Here is an 18,932-nt window from a genome sequence, read left to right on the forward strand (position 1 = left end):
TTAATTAATCCCCCCCCCAAATTTTGTCATTTCAAAAAATAAATGCTCCAGCCTGTCACCAAAAATGACACATCCACCGCTCACTCCGATTTCCAATGTGTCAGTCCCCAGCTACGTCTTTCTGCTCCGGCTACAAATCCCCACTCTTGCTGATGCCTCCTCGCCGGAGTGACAGGCAGCTGAGATCAGAGGGGTTAACGAGACAGTTATTCCTCTGAAGGAATCTGCAGACTGAGAAGGGGTGAAGCAGGAAATAGTGTCCATTTGCCAGGTTCGAGAAGAAAACCAGGGGTCTTGGGTTTTCTGCAGTTTACCAAAGTGCACAGGCTTATTAGAAGAGGTTGGAGTCTTTTCTTGTGTTGTACTTTCAAATAGCAGACATATAGTTTTTTTTTCTTCTTTTACTACTCATAACACTTTATTTTTACTTTGTACAAAATACAAAAATGCAAATCCAAAGAGTACAGACCAGTGACAACAGGCACACTGCACAACAGCAAACCTTGTCTAGCAAGACATTAGATTTTAAAACTTTATTTTAGTGAGTACATGCATTATATAAAACGACGACGACGACAACAACATCATAAACACAAAGAGGCTGGAGATTTCACTATTTCTACCCCCCAAATAATGCTTACTATCAAGACTTTGGATGGGACCAAAAAAAAAAATTTAAAGAGGCCAATAATATATTTTTTCATAAAAATGTATAAGCTACCATAAAATGTCTTTCCCCCCACCCCCGTCACACTGATTAAATTTCTTCTGCAAAGCCATACATATAAACAAAACAAAACAAAAATCCTGAACTGGACAGTAAATACTCAAGAGGGTTGTTACCTAGGTAACCACTCAGTAGTTTAAAGAATCTTTTAAACATTTGGAAGCCTTTCTATTCATCTCAGTACAGTGTTCTAGCCATCCTGACCTTTTTCCCACCTTTAACACATCTTGGAATAGAAATGCTTGCATCATTGAGTCTCTGTTTCTAAGAACTAGTTTTGAAAAAGAAAGTAGTGTACAAAAATATTTAACAGAACTATGAGAGATGTAGGCAAGGAGTCTTTTCTTCATGGCAAAGTTGGGTTTGCTTTGCATGGCTTCTTCTGTATGACTTTTCAGGGTTTGTTTATCTGCCCCATGAATAAGAAGGCACCTACAGAATTGAAAGAAAACAAATGCATGTCTACAAAAAGCAGTTCTTAAAGTAAGATGGAAGGTGTTTTTAAGGGAAGGTCCCTGGGCGGAGTTGAACCCACTGTTCTCGATAGAACTTTCTGCAATGGTGGAAATGGTTTCTATCTTCATGGTCCAATATGGTAGCCACCGGTTACATGTGGCTACTGAGCCCCTGAAATATGGCTGGTGTGACTATGAAATTGAATTTTTAATTATATTTTATGTAAATGAATGGAAAGGTAAAATGAAGTGGGCGCATGTGGCTAGAGACTCCCATGGCGCACTGTTCAGTTGGCTTCACACTAATCATGACGTTATCGACGCAATGGGATGACAGAGTGAGGAGTATTGATTTAAAGAGTAAAAGTGAAACTGTATTAATTTCTACTCCTTACCAACATGAAGCCAACCTTTCCAAAAAGACAATCTTATTTATTCTTCAAAATTGTACTAAGGTGTAGGGAACTACCTGTTATCCTTAAAAAATTGCCTGGTCGGTGTGGCTCAGTGGTTGAGCATCGACCCATGCACCAAGAGGTCACCAGTTTCATTCCTGGTCAGGGCACATGCCCAGGCTGTGGGCCAAATCCCCAGTAGGGGGAATGCAGGAGGTGGCCAATCGATGTTCTCTCTCGTCGATGTTTCTCTCTCTTTCTCCCTTCCTCTCTCTCTAAAATAAAAAAATAAAAATGGAGCTAAAGTTTGAACCAATGACTGATAGAGCCAAGATCGACTGAATTAACAAATCTCAAGTCATAACCATGGAGTGGGCTTACAGAGATTGACGACATCTAGCTTCTCGTAAAACTGTACTGAATTTATTAAAATTAAAAAAAATCAATAGATGTCAAAAGTGCTCCAAAGTGTTGCAGAGATCTCTACATGTTCAAAATGAAACGAAACAAAACAACAAACATATAATCTTGTCCTTGTCTAGAAGATCCCACCACCCCTTGACAACACAGCCCGATTTCCCTCTCTCTCCAAGGTGCGAGTTTCTATTACGTGAAGTGCTTGCGACTGTTGCCCCGTGGGAAACAGACCAACACCAGCACGGCTGGATTTAACTACGATGGCAATCTACCTTGCTGAATTCTACAGCTTGTGACCAGTGGAAGAGGGGGATCACTTACCTGTAGGATTATGTCGGATGAAGAACAGAAAAGGTCTGTCCACTATAAACCAGGGAGGAGATGACCTTGCAATTAGAATTGCGGCTGTGGGGAGAAAAGAAAACACACTGTACCCCCAGCGTGCGGCCAGTAAGGCAGCTGGCCCGATGGATCCCTGATACGGGGCTTTGAGGACACACTCAATTCCTGTCCCAGGGGCTGGCCGTGTCAAAACAGGCCCAATGGTCACCATTTATTGAACACCTGCCGTAGGCCAGGCCCTTTGTATTTACCATCTTGTTTAGTCTACATCAGCACCATCTTTAATCAAAGTACTTCCTCCTTGCAGGGTTTTTATGAGGATGACATGACATAAACATATTGCAACTCTCAGCACAGTGTTTGCCACCCAACAAACACCCAATGCACATTCACTGTCAGTGTTGCTGTTTCGTCTGCTGTCTGCCCTCCTGGTGAAGGCGGCTGGTCCCTTCAGCCTGTCCAGATCCCGTCTGTGTATCAAGGCCCAGCTTCCAGCTCAGCCACTGATCTGTGCCTCTCCCTCCGGCATGATCTAGGTTTCCCTCACCTGGGCGACACAGACCACTCATCAACATCCTACTATGTTGTCCAGCTCATCTTCGTGTAGACATCGGACTTAGAAAGCAAACCTCTTTAGTTCATGGTCTTATACATGCTTACTCTGCCATGCTGAGCACCAGTGGCTTCAATCTGACGCTCCTGTGGCAAGGCCCTGCTGGAGGGCAGAGCCGGGCACAACGGCCCCCTGCTTGCAGCAGTGACCCAGTCCTCTTGTTCAAGCCCCGGAGAGCATTAGTGACTTGAGCTTGATGTTAGAAAGAAAAATCTGCAGCTATCCTGGGGTAAATCGCTCAACCCAGGGTTATTAAAAACAACTCAATAGTTAGCAGGTGTTATGGACTAAACTGAATCTCCTCAAAATTTGTATGCTGAAGCCCTAATCCTCAATATGAGTATATTCAGACATAGGGTCTTTAAGGAGGTATGTATTTAAATGAGGTCATGAAGGTAGGGCTCTAATCCAAAAAAAAAACAACAAACAAACAAGAAAACTGGTGTCCTTATAAGAAAAGAGGGAGACACCAGGGATGTGCTCACACAGAGACGAGGCCATATGAGGACACAGTGAGAAGGTGACCATCACAGGCCAAGGACAGAGGACTGAAGAGAACCAACCCTGCCAAGGCCTTGATCTTGGACTTCAGCCTCCAGAAGTGTGAGAAATAAATTTCTGTTGCTAAGCCACCCAGGCTGTGGTCCGTGTCATGGCAGCCCGAGCAGGGCTGGGCTCGTGTGGGTGTGACCTGGGCAGTCGCACAGGGGCCACACTCACAAGGACCCGCACGTGGTTCAGTGACCCGCTGCTGCCGTCTCGACCTTCTCCGTCAGCTCTGAGCCAGGGGCTCCGTGTTTCATTCTGTGGAGGGCCCTGCAAATTGTGTAGCCAGTCCTGCTAGCTACACTGCTGGGCAAAGCTGGTTAACAACTTTGGCAAAATTCAGATGTCACTTAGAATCACCTAGAAAAGACCGGCGTCCTCTTGAAAATCCCAAACCTTCTTATTCTAGGTCTCTGCTTTAAATGCTACTTTAAAGGAATGAATATTGAATGTTATTTTGCAAAGGCAGTAAAGTGTCTATTGTGGGTATAAATGGTACCTTTTAATGACTAGAAATATTTGACCCAGTTACAAGTGTAGCTGAGATAGTCTCCACTTTATGAGCTCGCAGAGCTTGGCCATACCTCTTCAGGCAGTCGCATATGGATAATTAGGGGTAGAAAGAAAACAACCTAAGATGGTTCTGTTTTCTCCTTCATTATATGAGCCATCAAGGGGGAAGCAGATGTGGGTGAGCAGATGATCAGGAAAGGCTCATGGCTCCATCCGACAGCGGCATGCTAATTCCTCACTGTGTCCCAGATAAACCCGACTGACTAGTTGCCTGGTAGAAAGTGCCACTATGTTGTTTCCGACTGAAGACTGGTCTTTTCTGCCAGTAAGAAGCCAGAACACGCCCTGACCCTCCGAGAACAGGGTGCAGCACACGGCTGTGCTCAGGACAGCGCAGGGGTCAGAGCCTGTCTTCATCGGGTTCCACAGAAACAGCCACGCCCGTTTGCTGCTCTCGTCTGTGCTCATTTGTCCCTACCGTGGTGGAGCTGAGAAGCTGCTTTGGGGACGGGAGGGCCCACAAAGCAGAAAATACATCATTTAGCTCTTTACAGAAAAAGTTTGTCGACTCCTGTCCTAGAGGAATTTCTCTCACCGAAGTGCTTCAGTGAAACGAACTCGGGGCTCCAGGGACACAGGTCCTTGGTCTGTCTCAGTTCCCCACTCTGTCCTGAGAGTCCCCCGACAGCGCCTGACCGGAAGTCACTGAATGGGCCGAGCCGCCCCCCCCACCGCATCAGGACCAGTGTCCCCCGGACCCCAGCTTACTCGTGACTGCTGAAGCTTTGGTTCCATCTTCACTGACTTCGATTTTCGCTTTTTGCAAGATGTGAGAAATATGCAGGTTTTCTGACCCTGTTTCCAGAAAATAAGACAAAAATCAAAAACAAAAACAGCATTTGTTTGCTATGCAGGCCATCTGTTTAGCTGGAAAAGGAACCTCAGCCATGGCAATTCCAATCCTCAAGAGGTGTCAGAGAAGTGACCTCTCCCAGTCCCGGCGATGGAAGGATGGACGGTGACGCCACCTGTGGTGTCTGCTGAGCGCACTGTGGCATCACTGAGGAGGGGGGAGTCCCAGGCCCCAAATATGTCAGTGCCTCTAGCAACTCAACTCCGATCACTAAGAATTTTATAAACAAATAACCACAGTGGAGCTATAAAGAGGAAGCCCGGCCCTGGCCGGTTTGGCTCAGCAGTTAGAGTGTCGGCCCGCAGACCAGAGTCCTGGGTTCGGTTCCCGCTAAGGGCACGTACCTCGGTTGCAGTTTGTCCTTGGCCCCGATTGGGGCCATGTGGGTGGCAGCCACTCGATGTGTCTCTCTCACATCGATATTTCTCTTTCTCTCTTCCTCCCTCTCTCCCTCCTGCTCTATCTAAAGATAAATGCAAAAATGTCCTTGGGTAAAAATTTAAAAAGAAAAAGGAAGCCCAATTATCTAGAAGCTGCAAGCCAACATACATTTTCACTTACATAACGTCAGACACCGCAAGGATTTCAGAAGGCATTTACAGATGGGGAAACTGAGGCCCCAAGTGCTAAACAAAGAAGTCTGCCCTCAAATCACAGGGCTGGCCAGGGGCACGGAGTGCGGGCTTCCCCAGCAGAAGCCGCTCATCTCCCGGCGCATCAGTAAGAGCGTGAGAAGAGCTTAGACTGCTGGGAGGGCCAGACTTAGGAACGCAGTTTTGCCACTGGAACCTTCTAGCGAATTCACTTTCCTTCTCAGCAAATCCTTCCATCCCAGCAAGCCCCGCTGTGGCGGCGTTCAAAGACAACAAAACGGAGGTGAATGTCAGCCCTGGCTGGGGTGGGCCTGGATGCAAACGGAAATAGTGCTTTTTGCATCATCTGGTTTCCTTTTCTTTTCAATTTATTGGGGTGACATTAGTTAATAAAATTATATAGGTTTCAGGTGTGAGGTTCTATAATCCATTAACTGTATATTGTATTGTGTGTCCACCACCCCATCTGGATTTAAATGTCTGCACCGTGGCTCAGCTCTATGACCGACGGTGAGTGAGGCGCACCTTTGCAGGGCCCAAGTCACTGCAGGGTTAAACAGAATGTCTCAGGAGAATTGGGGGTACCTGGTCTCCCTGCTGAACACCTGTGAACTCCCTGGGGACTCTATGTAGTATTTAGGCTATCCGGGATAACCCCGAAGGGGAAAGTGCAGGTTGAAAGCGTGCTTCCCAAACATTACTGGGCTGGGGAATTAAATAAAGTGAAGACTCCGATTTAGTGGGTCTGGGTCAGAACCAACGTTGTGCATTTCAAACAAGCACCCAGTTGATGCGGCCGCTGCTGGACGGGATGAGCGTCTGGCTGAAACATCAGAATATCCGCGGAGCCGCAGTTTCACCAGGGAGGAACGTTTATTCTCAGGACAGGCACCCACTAGCAGGCCTCTGAGTTTGGCAGTGAATTAATTCCTCACTCAAGGGCAAAAATACAACATGGAGTGCAAGTAACGTTTGAGCTATGACTTTCTTTAGGGAGGCGGTTGATATGCTCCAAATAAAAAAGACAAAGGACTGACCATTCCAACATAGCTCCGGGAAAAGGTACCGATGTTGGCAAAGAAGGGGTACCACACCAGATCAATAGGCATGAAATGACAACATACGTATCTGGATATTGTGCATGCCCGCTGTTTGGTGGAAATAAGCAAATATTTGAGAGCCCAAAATATCTTGATTTTTCAAAGGGAAAAAGTGTGCATTAAAAAACAAAACAAGCCCTGGCTAGTTTGGCTCAGCGGTTAGAGCGTCGACCTGCAGTCCCGAGAGACCCGGGTTCGGTTCCCGCTAAGGGCGCGTACCTCGGTTGCAGTTTGTCCCCGGCCCTGGTTGGTAGTGTGGGTGGCAGCCACTCGATGTGTCCCTTTCACATCGATGTTTCTCTCTCTCTCTCTGTTCCTGTCTCTCCCTCCCACTCTACCAGAACAAAAAAGGAAAAATGTCCTCGGGTGAGGATAAAAAAAAAAAAACAACTAATACCTCATTAAGGGCCAAATTTTTAGGTAATAGAGACACTACACAAAATACTTCTTTAACTGTGTAGAATCGCTCAGGTTTCACGGGAAACAAACACGTGATATGTACGGATGACTGACTTATGCTGGTTTAAACGTCTAAGGATCAATAGCATCATTGGAGGATATATGAAATTAAACCCTGGGGAGTTTTAGGGCAGCAAGTTCATAATTTTGACCTTTTCTTTCTGAACAAATCAGAGACTCAGTTTGTAACAAAGTCTTCAAGTCTAAGAATATGTTTTAAACTGAACTTACTTATTATTTTAGCAAAATTTGCCTTTGATGGATCAAACATCTCGGTGATGCCAAGGACTTTCAGCGGCTCCTTCAGATCTGTTTGTGCCGTGGCTGTAAACCTAGCATGAAAGCAGAACGGGGGGAGGGGGGCAATCATTAGACTATAAATGATATAATCAGTGCCAGTGGAAAAAAGTTTGCAAACAGATTCTTTTTAAAGCATGCTCTGAACACCCATCTAAACTGCCCTGTACATTTTAGTCCCTCAAACCCTCAGCTCTCAGCTGGTACCAGCCACGCATACAGTGACAGCGAGTGGGGGTGCTCCCATCCTCGTGGGAAGCAGGCTCCCTATTCCAGTCTCAGGAAGAGCCACAGAAGTAAGTGCCTTCTCTGGTGCGGACGCGAGGAAGCCTGGGGCTGGCAAGTGTCTATTGAGACCGGGGATGGTCCAAAGAGAGGAGATACGTTCCTGCTAGTTCACGGTGGGATTCTGAAAGCATCTTACTGTTAGAATGAGAGCAAGCATTGGGAATAGGTGTCATGATATTATATTTGGGTGTAATACAGGTTTCTTGGATATTTGTGGCTATCGGGCCTCAAGGCCATCCATCTGTCAGCTATTAAATGTATCATCAGAGGATGTTTTCCCAGACTTGATCCCATCCTGCGAGACAGAAACAGGGTATGTGAATGGATTCTCATCACAGATGGACTGGAATGGTAATTTACCAGGATAATTATCATTTACCTACAATGTCATGGTCTCATTCATTTATATCAGCATTGCCTATGTGAAGGCTTATCTTATAACAAAAAAATAATCTTGGGAAGATTACTGATACTTATTATCCATGTACTTGTTTGATTTATTAACTCAGTGACTGAAAATTAAAAGCTATTAGAGCCCTGGACAGTATGCTCAGTGGTTAGAACACCCGCCCATGCACCCAAGGGTTGTCGGTTCGATTTCTGGTCAAGAGCATGTACCTGGGTTGCAGGTTCGATCCCTGGTCCTGGTTGGGCCCATGTGGGAGGCAATCCATGAGTCTCTCTCACAATGATGTCTCTACCCCCCCCATCCCTCCCTCCAAAAATCAATGGGAAAAAATATCTTCAGGTTAGGATGAACAAAAAACAAAACTATGAGAACTGGAAGCTACCACCACCACTGAGGTCTGGGTAAAAAGCCCTGGAGATGGACAGAACACTAATATGAAAACGTTCATAAAACAGGGACATCAGCGCCTCCTTCTCGGGTCTGGGCAGAGCATTCTCTGTCCCGTTCGAGTCAGGATGCAGACAGAATCTGGACTACTTTTCCCTTGGATTCAAGTCTTAACAGCTCAAATTCCATCCATCGTATACTCCCAGGGTATAACAGAAAAACTTCCCCAGATACTAATGTACGAATTCTGCCTGGTGGTTTCTAAACATCTCCTTGCCAGCTAGCTTTTGGACCTTGGCCCTCAGCGACTCCCAGCTAACACTGTAGTAACTCAAATGCCGCTCCTTATTGAAACTCACAACACTTCTAGAGTTGATTGTGATTGTTGTCACTCATATGATGACAGACACGTAGTTTTCAGTCTTTGGAACAGAATGAGATGTTAGGAGCTGGGGGATCTGTGGAGGCTCAGAGGCCTCTGCCTTCTGTCTTCCACCGTCGTCAGTCTGCCACATCAGAGGCACGGGGAGGACAGCACACTCTTCCAAGAGCACAGGCTTGTATCCCTCCCCTGCGATTTCTGCACAATAAAGTGGGCTTCGTGCCGGGCCAGATTTTAGCCTCCTGTCGTCTGGTATCTCACACAATCACTACCAAGGACTGAGCACTGGCCCTGTTTCCTCCTTTGGGGAAAGGAGCTACTTACTTGGGCAGGACGACCTGCACCCTCTTGGGCACCATCATGCTGGTCCAGCTGTCTACGGTCTTGGTGCTGATGTGCGGGATGATGGCCGACAGCGGCGTGGAGCTCTCGCTGGGCAGCGCGATCAGCATGCTGATGCTTTCCCCGTGGTAGGGCAGCTCGATGAAGTTGTACCACAAACCATTGGGGGTGCTTGCTGACCCTAGAGAAACAGGCAGGTTCAGTGTGCCCTCGAGGACTTCCCGAAATGATGTGAGTGACTGCTCATCACTCAGAGGAAAGAGCGATGCAAAACAGCTTCCTTAGAAGGACAAAGGTAAGGACAATGATTTCTCCCTTCCCCATAAAGAGTTCCTTGTCTTCAGTCTAGAATTGTCCAGACAGAATGCCTTTGCGTGGCACTAAAATTACATGAATTCTGTTGAACAGAATTTAGATCATAAAGCACTGGGAATAGTGCTTTGTAAGAAGCTGACCTATGAATAAAGGGATGGATTTGAGCTGTCTTAGAAGGATTCTTCTGGCCCAGCCCACGTGTGCATGTTGAAGAGGAGGGGGGGAGGGGCTAAACAGCTCCCATCGTTTAGGGCCGAGTCTGTGCCAGGCCCATACCAACCACTTCAACACATTTAGAAGCTTGTGCCCCGAGAGGTGGGTATAAGTGGTCTATGTTACTACTGGGAGAGCCACAACTAGAGAGATTGGGTAACTTGCCAAGAGACATATATGGCTAAGAAGTGGAACACCAAGCCCTGGCCGGTTTGGCTCAGTGGTGACAGCATCGGCCTGTGGTCCAGAGAGTCCCGGGTTCGGTTCCCACCAGAGGCACGTACCTCGGCTGCAGTTTTTCCCTAGCCCGAGTTGCGGTTGTGTGGGTGGCAACCATTCAATGTGTCTCTCTCACATCGATGTTTCTCTCTCTCTCTTTCCCCTTCTCTCCCTCCTGCTCTATCTGAAGATAAATGCAAAAATGTCCTTGGGTGAGGATATAAAAAAAAAAAAAAGAAGAAGTGGAACACCAAGACTCAGGCTCAGTGTGTCTGATGTCAATGATCGTCTTCCTACTTCACTACCCCGAGCCCTGCTCACTCTTCATTCATCCGGCAACTGTCATCGGGGCTCGCGGACACTTTGTGGGACTTGTGCTCACCAGTAACAACCCAAGAGGGATTCAGACGGCATTTGTCAGAGAGTCGTCTGGAGAACACTTGCAGCTCGTGAGACACTGGGCCCACGAACCGGGTTCCACATACCAGTAAGTTTAGGAAGCACTGGACCCTTGACGCTTCTTGCAGAAAACATACCATTACTACAAAGGCTCTGAGATATTCTGAAGAAAACTGTTGAACTCCAGTGATTCCCCGGTTTCCCAAACTACTTGGATCTCAGAACCCTTTTATCCCATGTGAAATATTCAAAACATTTAGCAACTGGAAAGCACACCTGAGTATTGCCGAGTGGACTAGGAAGTGTAGTCATGCCCAGCCGGTGTGGCTCAGTGGTTGAGCATCAGCCCATGCACCAAGAGGTCACCGGTTCGATTCCCGGTCAGGGCACATGCCCAGGTTGTGGGCCCGATCCCCAGTGGGGGGCATACAGGAGGCGGCCAATCGATGTTCTCTCTCATTGATGTTTTTCTCTCTCTCTCCCTCTCCCTTCCACTCTCTCTAAAATCAATAAAGAAAAAAAATTTTTGAGACAAAATAAAAGTGTAGTCACGATGGGCACAGGCGAGAAGCCCAGCTCAGGTCGACGGGGCCCAGAGGGTCTGCTGACTCCCTGGGGACAGAGCCTTGGACAGAGCGCACCTTAGGGTCCTGGGAAACCTTCCCATTCGGCATGTAATAAGAGTTATAAAAATTAACAAGGTGAATGGAAAACCCGCGTTCTAGATTTACGGTGGATTTATGAAAGCTTTATTACACATACTTCAAACTGTTCAGGAGGAACTCGGTGACCTTGGTGAGGTTATTTGACCTCTGTGTGCCTCTGAGTATGGAGGATGCAATATCAAAGATTTCAAAAGTGTGACCTCGTGGTGAAATCATTAAATGAGAAAAACACGTAAGGGACCGAGCAGGGCCTGGCCCATGGCGGTGGGTGCCCACCGAGCACTGGCCCCTCTTCCTCCTCCTCTGAATGACCTAGAAAGACGCCATGTTCGAGGAGGAGAGAAAAGAGAAAGTGATTTGCTCCTGATTTTCACTTGTCTTTTCTTTGGGGATGACCTTTGCCAATCGCTGCCCTGCAGACAGGTAGCATCAACAGGCCAGTTCTCCACGGGTGGGGTGGGAGGGAAAGAGTCAGCAGACGTGCCTTTGTTACATAACAAACACTTTTAGCTATAAAATATGATAAAACAGTGAAGCGATTGGAATGTCTGCCACTGCGGGATGGCACTGCAGAGGCCTCTTGGGAAAGGAATACGTGCAACTCGTGCGGGCGGACGCTCCCCCAGCCGGGCCCGTCTCGGGGCTACCTCCGATTCAAAGACAGGACCCCTCATCTCCACCTCACCCTGCATAAGACAGTGGTCTCCACAGAAACTGAAAAATCAATGGAAGAAGGAGGAAAAAAACCCACTTCCTAATAAGCACTTTAATCTTCAAAGCAAACATTAGGTCCCTAGACTGGCAAAGCTAATTTTTAGAAACTGTGAAATTTGGGAAGCAGTTAATAAATGATTACTCCAGGGCATGAAATAAGAACCTGGAGGTATTCATCAACCACTTCTCGAAGTGTTTAATGTTCAGATAAGGACTGGGGTCATGAATAATAAAAACGTATAAGCTGAGTGCGCTGGAGGTGGAGAGACAGCCTCTATGACCACCAGGGAATCTGGCCTCCACTCGAGACATCGCTCACTAACCATCCGGCATCCGGTCACTCATGTTTGCCCAATGACTCACTGCCCCCTGGCCCCGCTTCTGCTTCTGGTCACAGGAGCTGATGACAAATGTCAGCTGGGACCCTCAGAACATGTTTATCTTTACTCGGTGGCTTAAGGATCCAGGAGACAAAATAGCACCTGTCCTCTCCTGCCCCTCGGTCACCGAAGAACTGCCTTTCCAGCGTCATCTTAAGAAGGGCAAGGGCAGAGGTCAAAGACACGAAATCTGGAGTTATAGGACCAGGGTTCGAATCCTGCCTCTGACACACACCAGCTCTGGGACTTGGGCACATTCCTTCGCTCCAGGTCTTGGCTTATTTACCTGTACAATAGGTAACAGTTCCTGCCTTACGGAGCCATGAAAACTACATGCGAATACACGTGCACATGCTCAGCACCGGGCCGCACAAAGCACCGGCTGCCTTCTACCGACATCAGTGGCTCCGTCACACACCTGACTCACGGAGTGCTGGGTCACTGCTCACACAGCCGAAACACAGAATCGATCCAAGAGGAGAAACCCCACAAGCCGCTGATGGGCACAGCCCCTGGGCAGCACGAATCAGAAAAGGAGCGGGTATGTGGAACCTGGTGGCAGGGCAGGGAGCCGGTCGGGGCCTCGGACGGCCTCCTCCGACGGCGTCCTGCCCGGGACCTGCATCGTCTGAGAAGCAGACCGAGTGTCTTCAGGGAGCGTAATTTCTAATGTATATAACAACACGAAGGAAGCAGGCGCATTCATTCTGAAAAGAAGGGAGGATCTGAAAAGGGGGAAAAGCAGCCTTTTCTCTTCGATAAATGGGGATCAACAAATCCTCTAGTGAGAACTGAAAGGCACAGCAACACATATTGAAAATGCAGAGAAGATTTGGAACTTTCTGTCACCGGCGCTTCTGGGATGAGCCGGTGTTTCTGGAAAGCTCTGTAAAATACCGATTCCTATTTGAAGCCCTCCCAGGCGGGAAGTGGTAACTAGGCTCTGTGAAATGTTAAGACCGCTTATCAGCCTGTACAATCAGAGAGAACATTTTAAATATTTAATATCGGGAAAGCCTGATCGATGAACAGTCCCCTAATTACCTTCCGCTGCAAGGAACTTGATGGGTTTCCTGAGTTCTTAAGGAACTGCTCAGGCTACACTTCAGTAGACAGTGAAATACATATTTATCAAAACCCCACAACAAACAGATCCACTCTGTGCAGTCTATATGCAGGCTGGAGCAAATGGAGTTTGGGAGAGTTGAGGAAGTCCTGGTGCCGTCTGCTGAGCCAGGGAAGCAATGCATTTATCTGCAGAACTACAACTTAACAGACAACCAAGGAGAGAAGTAAACAGACAGGTAGGTATGAGATGGAAGCTCAGAGAATGGAATCGAGAAATAAACTCTCGAAGCCTAAATTCATAACCATAAAAACAAAAGGTCTGTAACTACTTGGACTCAGCATTTCCTATTCAAGAAAATGACCCTTAGAAGATCTGGCACAAGCGTCTAAACGTTTGTGTCCAAGAACGGTCGCTGCCATGCTGTTTGTCACTGGGTGAACGTCAGTGGTCGTCCACGGGATATTGTGGCACATGTACACCATGGACTACGATGCCGCCGATTTCGTAGATCCACACAAACTGACATAAGACGGTTTCCAAGATGTGCTGTCTAATGGAGAGCAGGTTACAGAATCTAAATGACAGTGCAATCCTACGTAGGTGAAAAGCCACAGACGTGTTTTAGGTGTCCACAGGCAAGGTCTCAGATGCTATCCCCGGCACTCAGTAGGGGATTTTATGCTGGGAAATGGAATTGTAGGGGAACGTTGACTTTCCGCCATGTATCCGTCTTATCTGAGGATTTTGCAATGAGCATGAAATATACTTCTCCTAAAAGAAGATTTTCAGGCTTTTTTAATAGAAGAGTTTCTATCTTCCAAGTACTTAAACTTTATGGGGCAGAGTCAGAAGGGTTTTCCCCTCCTGTTCTACTGTCCTCCCTTCTCCCTTAACGCTCCTAAGTGAATCTTCCCCAGATGTTGAGGACTCCTTGGGGGGAAGGGCGGAAAGTCTGACAAAAGGGACGGCCATGCTTCTGCGAGGGGACAGTGAACAGTAGGCTTGCGGAGGCCCTGGGACCGTGCAGGCGGCATCAGAGCCCGTGCGCGCGAGTTCGGGCTGGGCAGCCAGGTCTGCCTCAGCCGGGACTGCCCAGCTCCGAGCCCTGGCTGGTCGTGGTGGCCAGCCTGCGACCGGACAGCCGGCTCAGCGGTCTGCAGTGGTGAAAAGGAACGCCTGCGGGGCCCACCACAGGCCCTGGGTGCTCTCCAGCCAGGACAAGACGAACCTGCCCAGTCTTCCCCTGAACAGCAGTGTAATGAAGGGACCACTTATAAAGCACGGGCAGCGGACAGAGAAACCACTAAGGACAGTGCCCTGGGCTACAAACGGCTGGGCACTCGCACCGATCTTAGGCTGGGAGGTGTGAGGAGAGGGGAGGTGACCCAGAGCTTTGGGGTACGCCCTGACAGCAGGAGCTGAGTGAGACCTTGGCGGAGGGATGCAGAGCCCTGCCGGCTGTAGGGAGGGGACTGGGAGGTCAGTGGCCTAAATCCTGTCCCCTCCCTCATCCCTACCACCTGCTGGTTTGCCCCACTAGCCAACCTGGCAGAAAGCCAGAGGGCAAGGGAACCCTCAGCTACAGCCTCTTGGGGGCCAGAACAGGAGAAAAGAGGGTGTGAATCAGGGAGGGTACCCAGCACTGTAGTTCCACAGAGGAGGAACCTTTCACAGTAAGAGTGTATTTTTATACTACTTCCTGTAAAACACACACGCATATTCTTAGACAAAGCAGTTAGTAATTGGACAGTTTCCTGGGACACGTAGCTTCCTCTCTGGGAATATCCTATATACTCAAGAAAAGTGTTCCGTTCATTTCTGTAAACACCAGCATCTGGATCTTCTGGGAATATCTCAAGAATTCCTGCGCTTTCATCTTTGACTATGGACTATTTGTCTTTTTCCCCCAGCAATAGAAACATACCATAAATGAGGGCCTCTCGCTTTTATTTTGTTAGAAGGCACAATGTGAACAGACCGACCTAAATAAAACAGCTTCCCTTGGGTCTGCGCCGGTGGCCACACTGGTATTCCGCTGCAGGCTTCCTGGGCAGCACGGCCTGACAGTGACTTTGGGGGAAAATGAGCCTCTCATCATCCTCAGTTGTTTTGCGCAATCTGTTTCTGCAGGGCTTTTAACTATACATTATCTTTTTTTTTTTTTTTTTTCCTCACCCGAGGATATTTTTCCATTTTTTGTACAGACAGAGTGGGAGGGAGAGAGAGGAGGAGAGAGAGTGAGAAACATCGACGTGAAGGGACACATCGAGTGGCTGCCACCCGCACAACCAACCAGGGCCGGGGACAAACTGCAACCGAAGTACGTGCCCTTAGCGGGAACCGAACCCGGGTCTCTCCGGACCGCAGGCCGACGCTCTAACCGCTGAGCCAAACTGGCCAGGGCTATACATTATCTTTTTAAAAAATTTATTGAGTGAATGGCAAAATTTTGCCAAGAAGGTTGGTGAGGACAAGGGAGAAGGAACGTGACTTTGTTTATGGTGTCCCTCCCATGAGCCATCCCTGGACTTCAGGGATGGGGCAGCTGGAGCAATGCTGAGCAGCGCTGGAAGCTAGTGCCTGCTGGCATGCACGGGCAACACCTGGCACGCACGTGTGCAGGTGTAGGTTGGAGACATCAAGGCGAACTTATGAAGTAAAAAGAACAGTAACTTCAATTGGACCACAAATGCTTCAATAAGACCAGGTTTAAAAAGCAACCACCGGACGGACTTATCTATGCTATAGTAATGACAGCAGAGATGGGTCATTCTTTTTTTTTTTTCCTGATTGCAAAATGGATAGATATTTTTTTTAAATTTCAAACTGAAATCATGAAAAATAATCATTTAAAATATGACCACTGTTACCATGTCACTGAACATCCTCCAACACAGGTCTCTGGAGACGGATGAATACATAGCAAGTATTTTGCATAAATGAGACGGATTAGCACCTGTTGTCCTATCGCTTGCTGTCTGGAATCAGCCACATACGAGAGCCGAGCCCAGCCCGGGGACTCACCGCTCCGGAACAGGGAGAGCTGGGCCAGCATCGGCACTTGGTAGGACTTCCCGTCGGCTGCCACAAACGGACGTTTCTTTGTGTTCTCAGGTCGAAACCGCGATTTCCACAAACCCTTAAAATACAGGGCGTTGACCAGGACCATTCTGGTGAGGACGCCGTCAATGAGGTCTGGGGAGAGCAGACTGTCGATCTTGCCTGTGGAGTCACAACACAAGGAAGCAGCTCAGCATCGGCCGTGCACCCGAGGGCAAAGGCAGCTGCTGGAGCAGGTCAGCGGGATAGTCAAGGGAATTCTTAAACGATTTCAACAGGAATTTTTTACAATTCCCTTTCGTACTTTCTCATTCTTTTTCTCACTAGAAATTAAAGCTGAAAACAAGTTAAAAATCAGAGACCAGGAAAGACTTCAGAGATCCTCCATGCAGGGATCACCAAACTTTTCATCAAGAAATTATTTTATGCCTGTTCCCTATCAGCGCCCTGCTTTAGAAAATTTATCTCGTCCAAATATGCTATATTTAACTATTAATTAATTTCCCTATTTTGACGAATAACTGACATGTATGATGACCAGTGAGGGTTTTGGTCAGCCCCAGACAAGCAGCCGGGTTGTCTGAGCCACTGAACTGATTTAATCCCAGTCAAAATAAAGGAACATTATATCCTGGGCAATGTTATCACAGGCGAATGCTAAATTTCTCTTAAGATTTTAGGAATGTTGAGTGTTAGTTTGTAATCCATGGTTCAAAGCGAATGGAAGTTAAAAGCGGTGTCTATATTTATGGGTCAGGGATCGAGCTAGGTGTTAATATTACAGAGAGAGGAGGTCTGCCCTAGAACTCCTAACTTTGAAGGAAAACGTTCTTCCCAGGACATCAGGATGGTCCACCTCATTTGTGTCAGGAGTGAAGGGGCAGCCACCATGTTCTCGGATGCCCTTGTGATGTCACAAGCATCGTGCAGAGTGCTACCTGGTTCACACTTTGGTCTGTCGTTTAGGTTCCTTTGGCTCTATTTAAAGATTCAGTTCTGTGTGTGTGTGTGTGTGTGTGTGTGTGTGTGTGCGCGCGCGCGCACACGCAAGAAGGATCACTAACACCCAAAGCTGTTAAAAATTAGTTCAATGCAGACTTTAGCACAAGCATATTTTTTAAAAAAAGAGTACATAATATAAATGCAAGTTATGACATATGAGAGTAAAACCAACGGTTTCTGAAGGAGGAAGAATATCTAATTCAGTAGAGAGATTTAAGTCATTTTAAATGAAATTCAAGAAGATTCTCACAATAAACAAGTGTTTAAATAAATCACAGTAGAGAAGCCCACCCAGGTTTCCCTGAGCCTCAGTGTGCTCCGGAAGCCGGTTTCCTGACCGCTCCTTACTTCCACAAGGGGGCACCAACGCCCCCTAATCTCAGGATCGGAAAGAAAATGGTACATAGGCTTTAAATAGCCATCATTCAATACAAGGCCCGCCTCTGGGGAGAGTGTGGAAGGAAATCAGAACTCTGGGCTCCAGCAACAGCAAGCTCCTCAGAGTTGGTTTCCCCATAGTGAATATTTCTTGCCTTTGCTGGGAACATCTTCAGGTCCACCCCCTACCTGCCCTTAAAGACACAGCTCAGTGGTCCCTCTTGTCCACCTTTCTGACCCTCCTACTCATCTCCCTGGAGTCTCCATAAACCCCAATGCTCAGCACCACCATGACACCGTGGCATTTTACTCTAGACAGATGTAATGTGTCTGTCTCCCCGAATGAACAAGGACCCTGTCGTTCACTCCTTAAAAACCCGCCTAGCTCTATGTCAGCATACAGTCAGTGCTCACTAAGTGTCTGAAGAAATCTCTTTAGCCCTTTTTTTTTCCTTTGCTTAGATAAAATCTCTCATTGCCACTGGTAGGATTCTAAGATACTATAAGGAGGCATGAAAAAATAAAGAGAGAATAAAGAAAGAAAGGTGAGAAATGCATAGTTTAGAAAGGGGCACCTGCCATCAACAGGTGCCACACACATGCACCCATCACTCATCCACGTGTCCGCCGTACACTCACCATCCACCTACCCGCCCATCCTTAGAAGCCCACCTCTCGGGTGCCACACACTCCTTTAGATAAGAAAACAAAACAAACCAGCAAAAGAGCCCTGCCCTCGAGGAGCTGTGGATCAGCGGGGTGGAGGCTGACATACATGCCCCAGAAAATGTAGAGCTGCAGTTGTGGCAGTCACCCTGAAGTGGACGCACTCGAGGATGTAGGGCAAGTAAGGGGGATCTGACCTGTCAGAGGTCAGGGGTGGATGGGCTCCTTGAGGAAGTATTAGTTGAGCTAGTGGCTATAAAATAACTCGCACGTGAACATTTGCTAAGTGCCAGGCACTTTGCTAAATGCTTTATGTGTATTATTTTTATCCTTAGTGTTGTTATAACTATTCTAGAATATCACTGTGATATCTCCAGTTTACAGACGAGGACACTGAGGCCCAGGCAGGTTAAGTAGCTTGACTAAGGTTACACAGCCAATAAATGGCAGAACTGAGGCTCAAGCTCAGAACTGATGCTTTTCATCATTCACACTCGTGGGACAGTGTGAAACGAATGGACATTAACCAGGGGAAGGGAAGTGTTCCAGGTAGCAGGAGACAGGTGTAGAGCTGTGTGATGGGAGAGAAGGTGGCTATAAGAGGTGGGCAGGGCAGCCCTTTGGCGCCACCCCCATGCCCCTAGCATACTGGACAGAAGCTCCACCTCCACGAA

The 18,932-nt window shown here is 47.5% G+C and overlaps 1 protein-coding gene across 1 annotated transcript in view; it reads right to left on the minus strand.

The window, feature by feature from the left end:
- Positions 1-18,932, minus strand: part of SERPINE2 (serpin family E member 2) — a 56,385-nt gene continuing 37,453 nt past the window's right edge. The window contains exons 4-9 of the mRNA XM_036253393.1: positions 16,177-16,374; positions 9,161-9,359; positions 7,305-7,405; positions 4,777-4,863; positions 2,316-2,399; positions 1-1,159 (exon numbers count right to left, since the gene is read on the minus strand). Coding sequence (XP_036109286.1) covers positions 1,122-1,159; positions 2,316-2,399; positions 4,777-4,863; positions 7,305-7,405; positions 9,161-9,359; positions 16,177-16,374 — 707 coding nt within the window. The 3' untranslated portion in view covers positions 1-1,121. The remainder of the gene's footprint in view (positions 1,160-2,315; positions 2,400-4,776; positions 4,864-7,304; positions 7,406-9,160; positions 9,360-16,176; positions 16,375-18,932) is intronic.

The sequence above is a fragment of the Molossus molossus genome, unplaced genomic scaffold, assembly GCF_014108415.1.
Source record: "Molossus molossus isolate mMolMol1 unplaced genomic scaffold, mMolMol1.p scaffold_m16_p_11, whole genome shotgun sequence".
Lineage (NCBI taxonomy): Eukaryota > Metazoa > Chordata > Mammalia > Chiroptera > Molossidae > Molossus > Molossus molossus.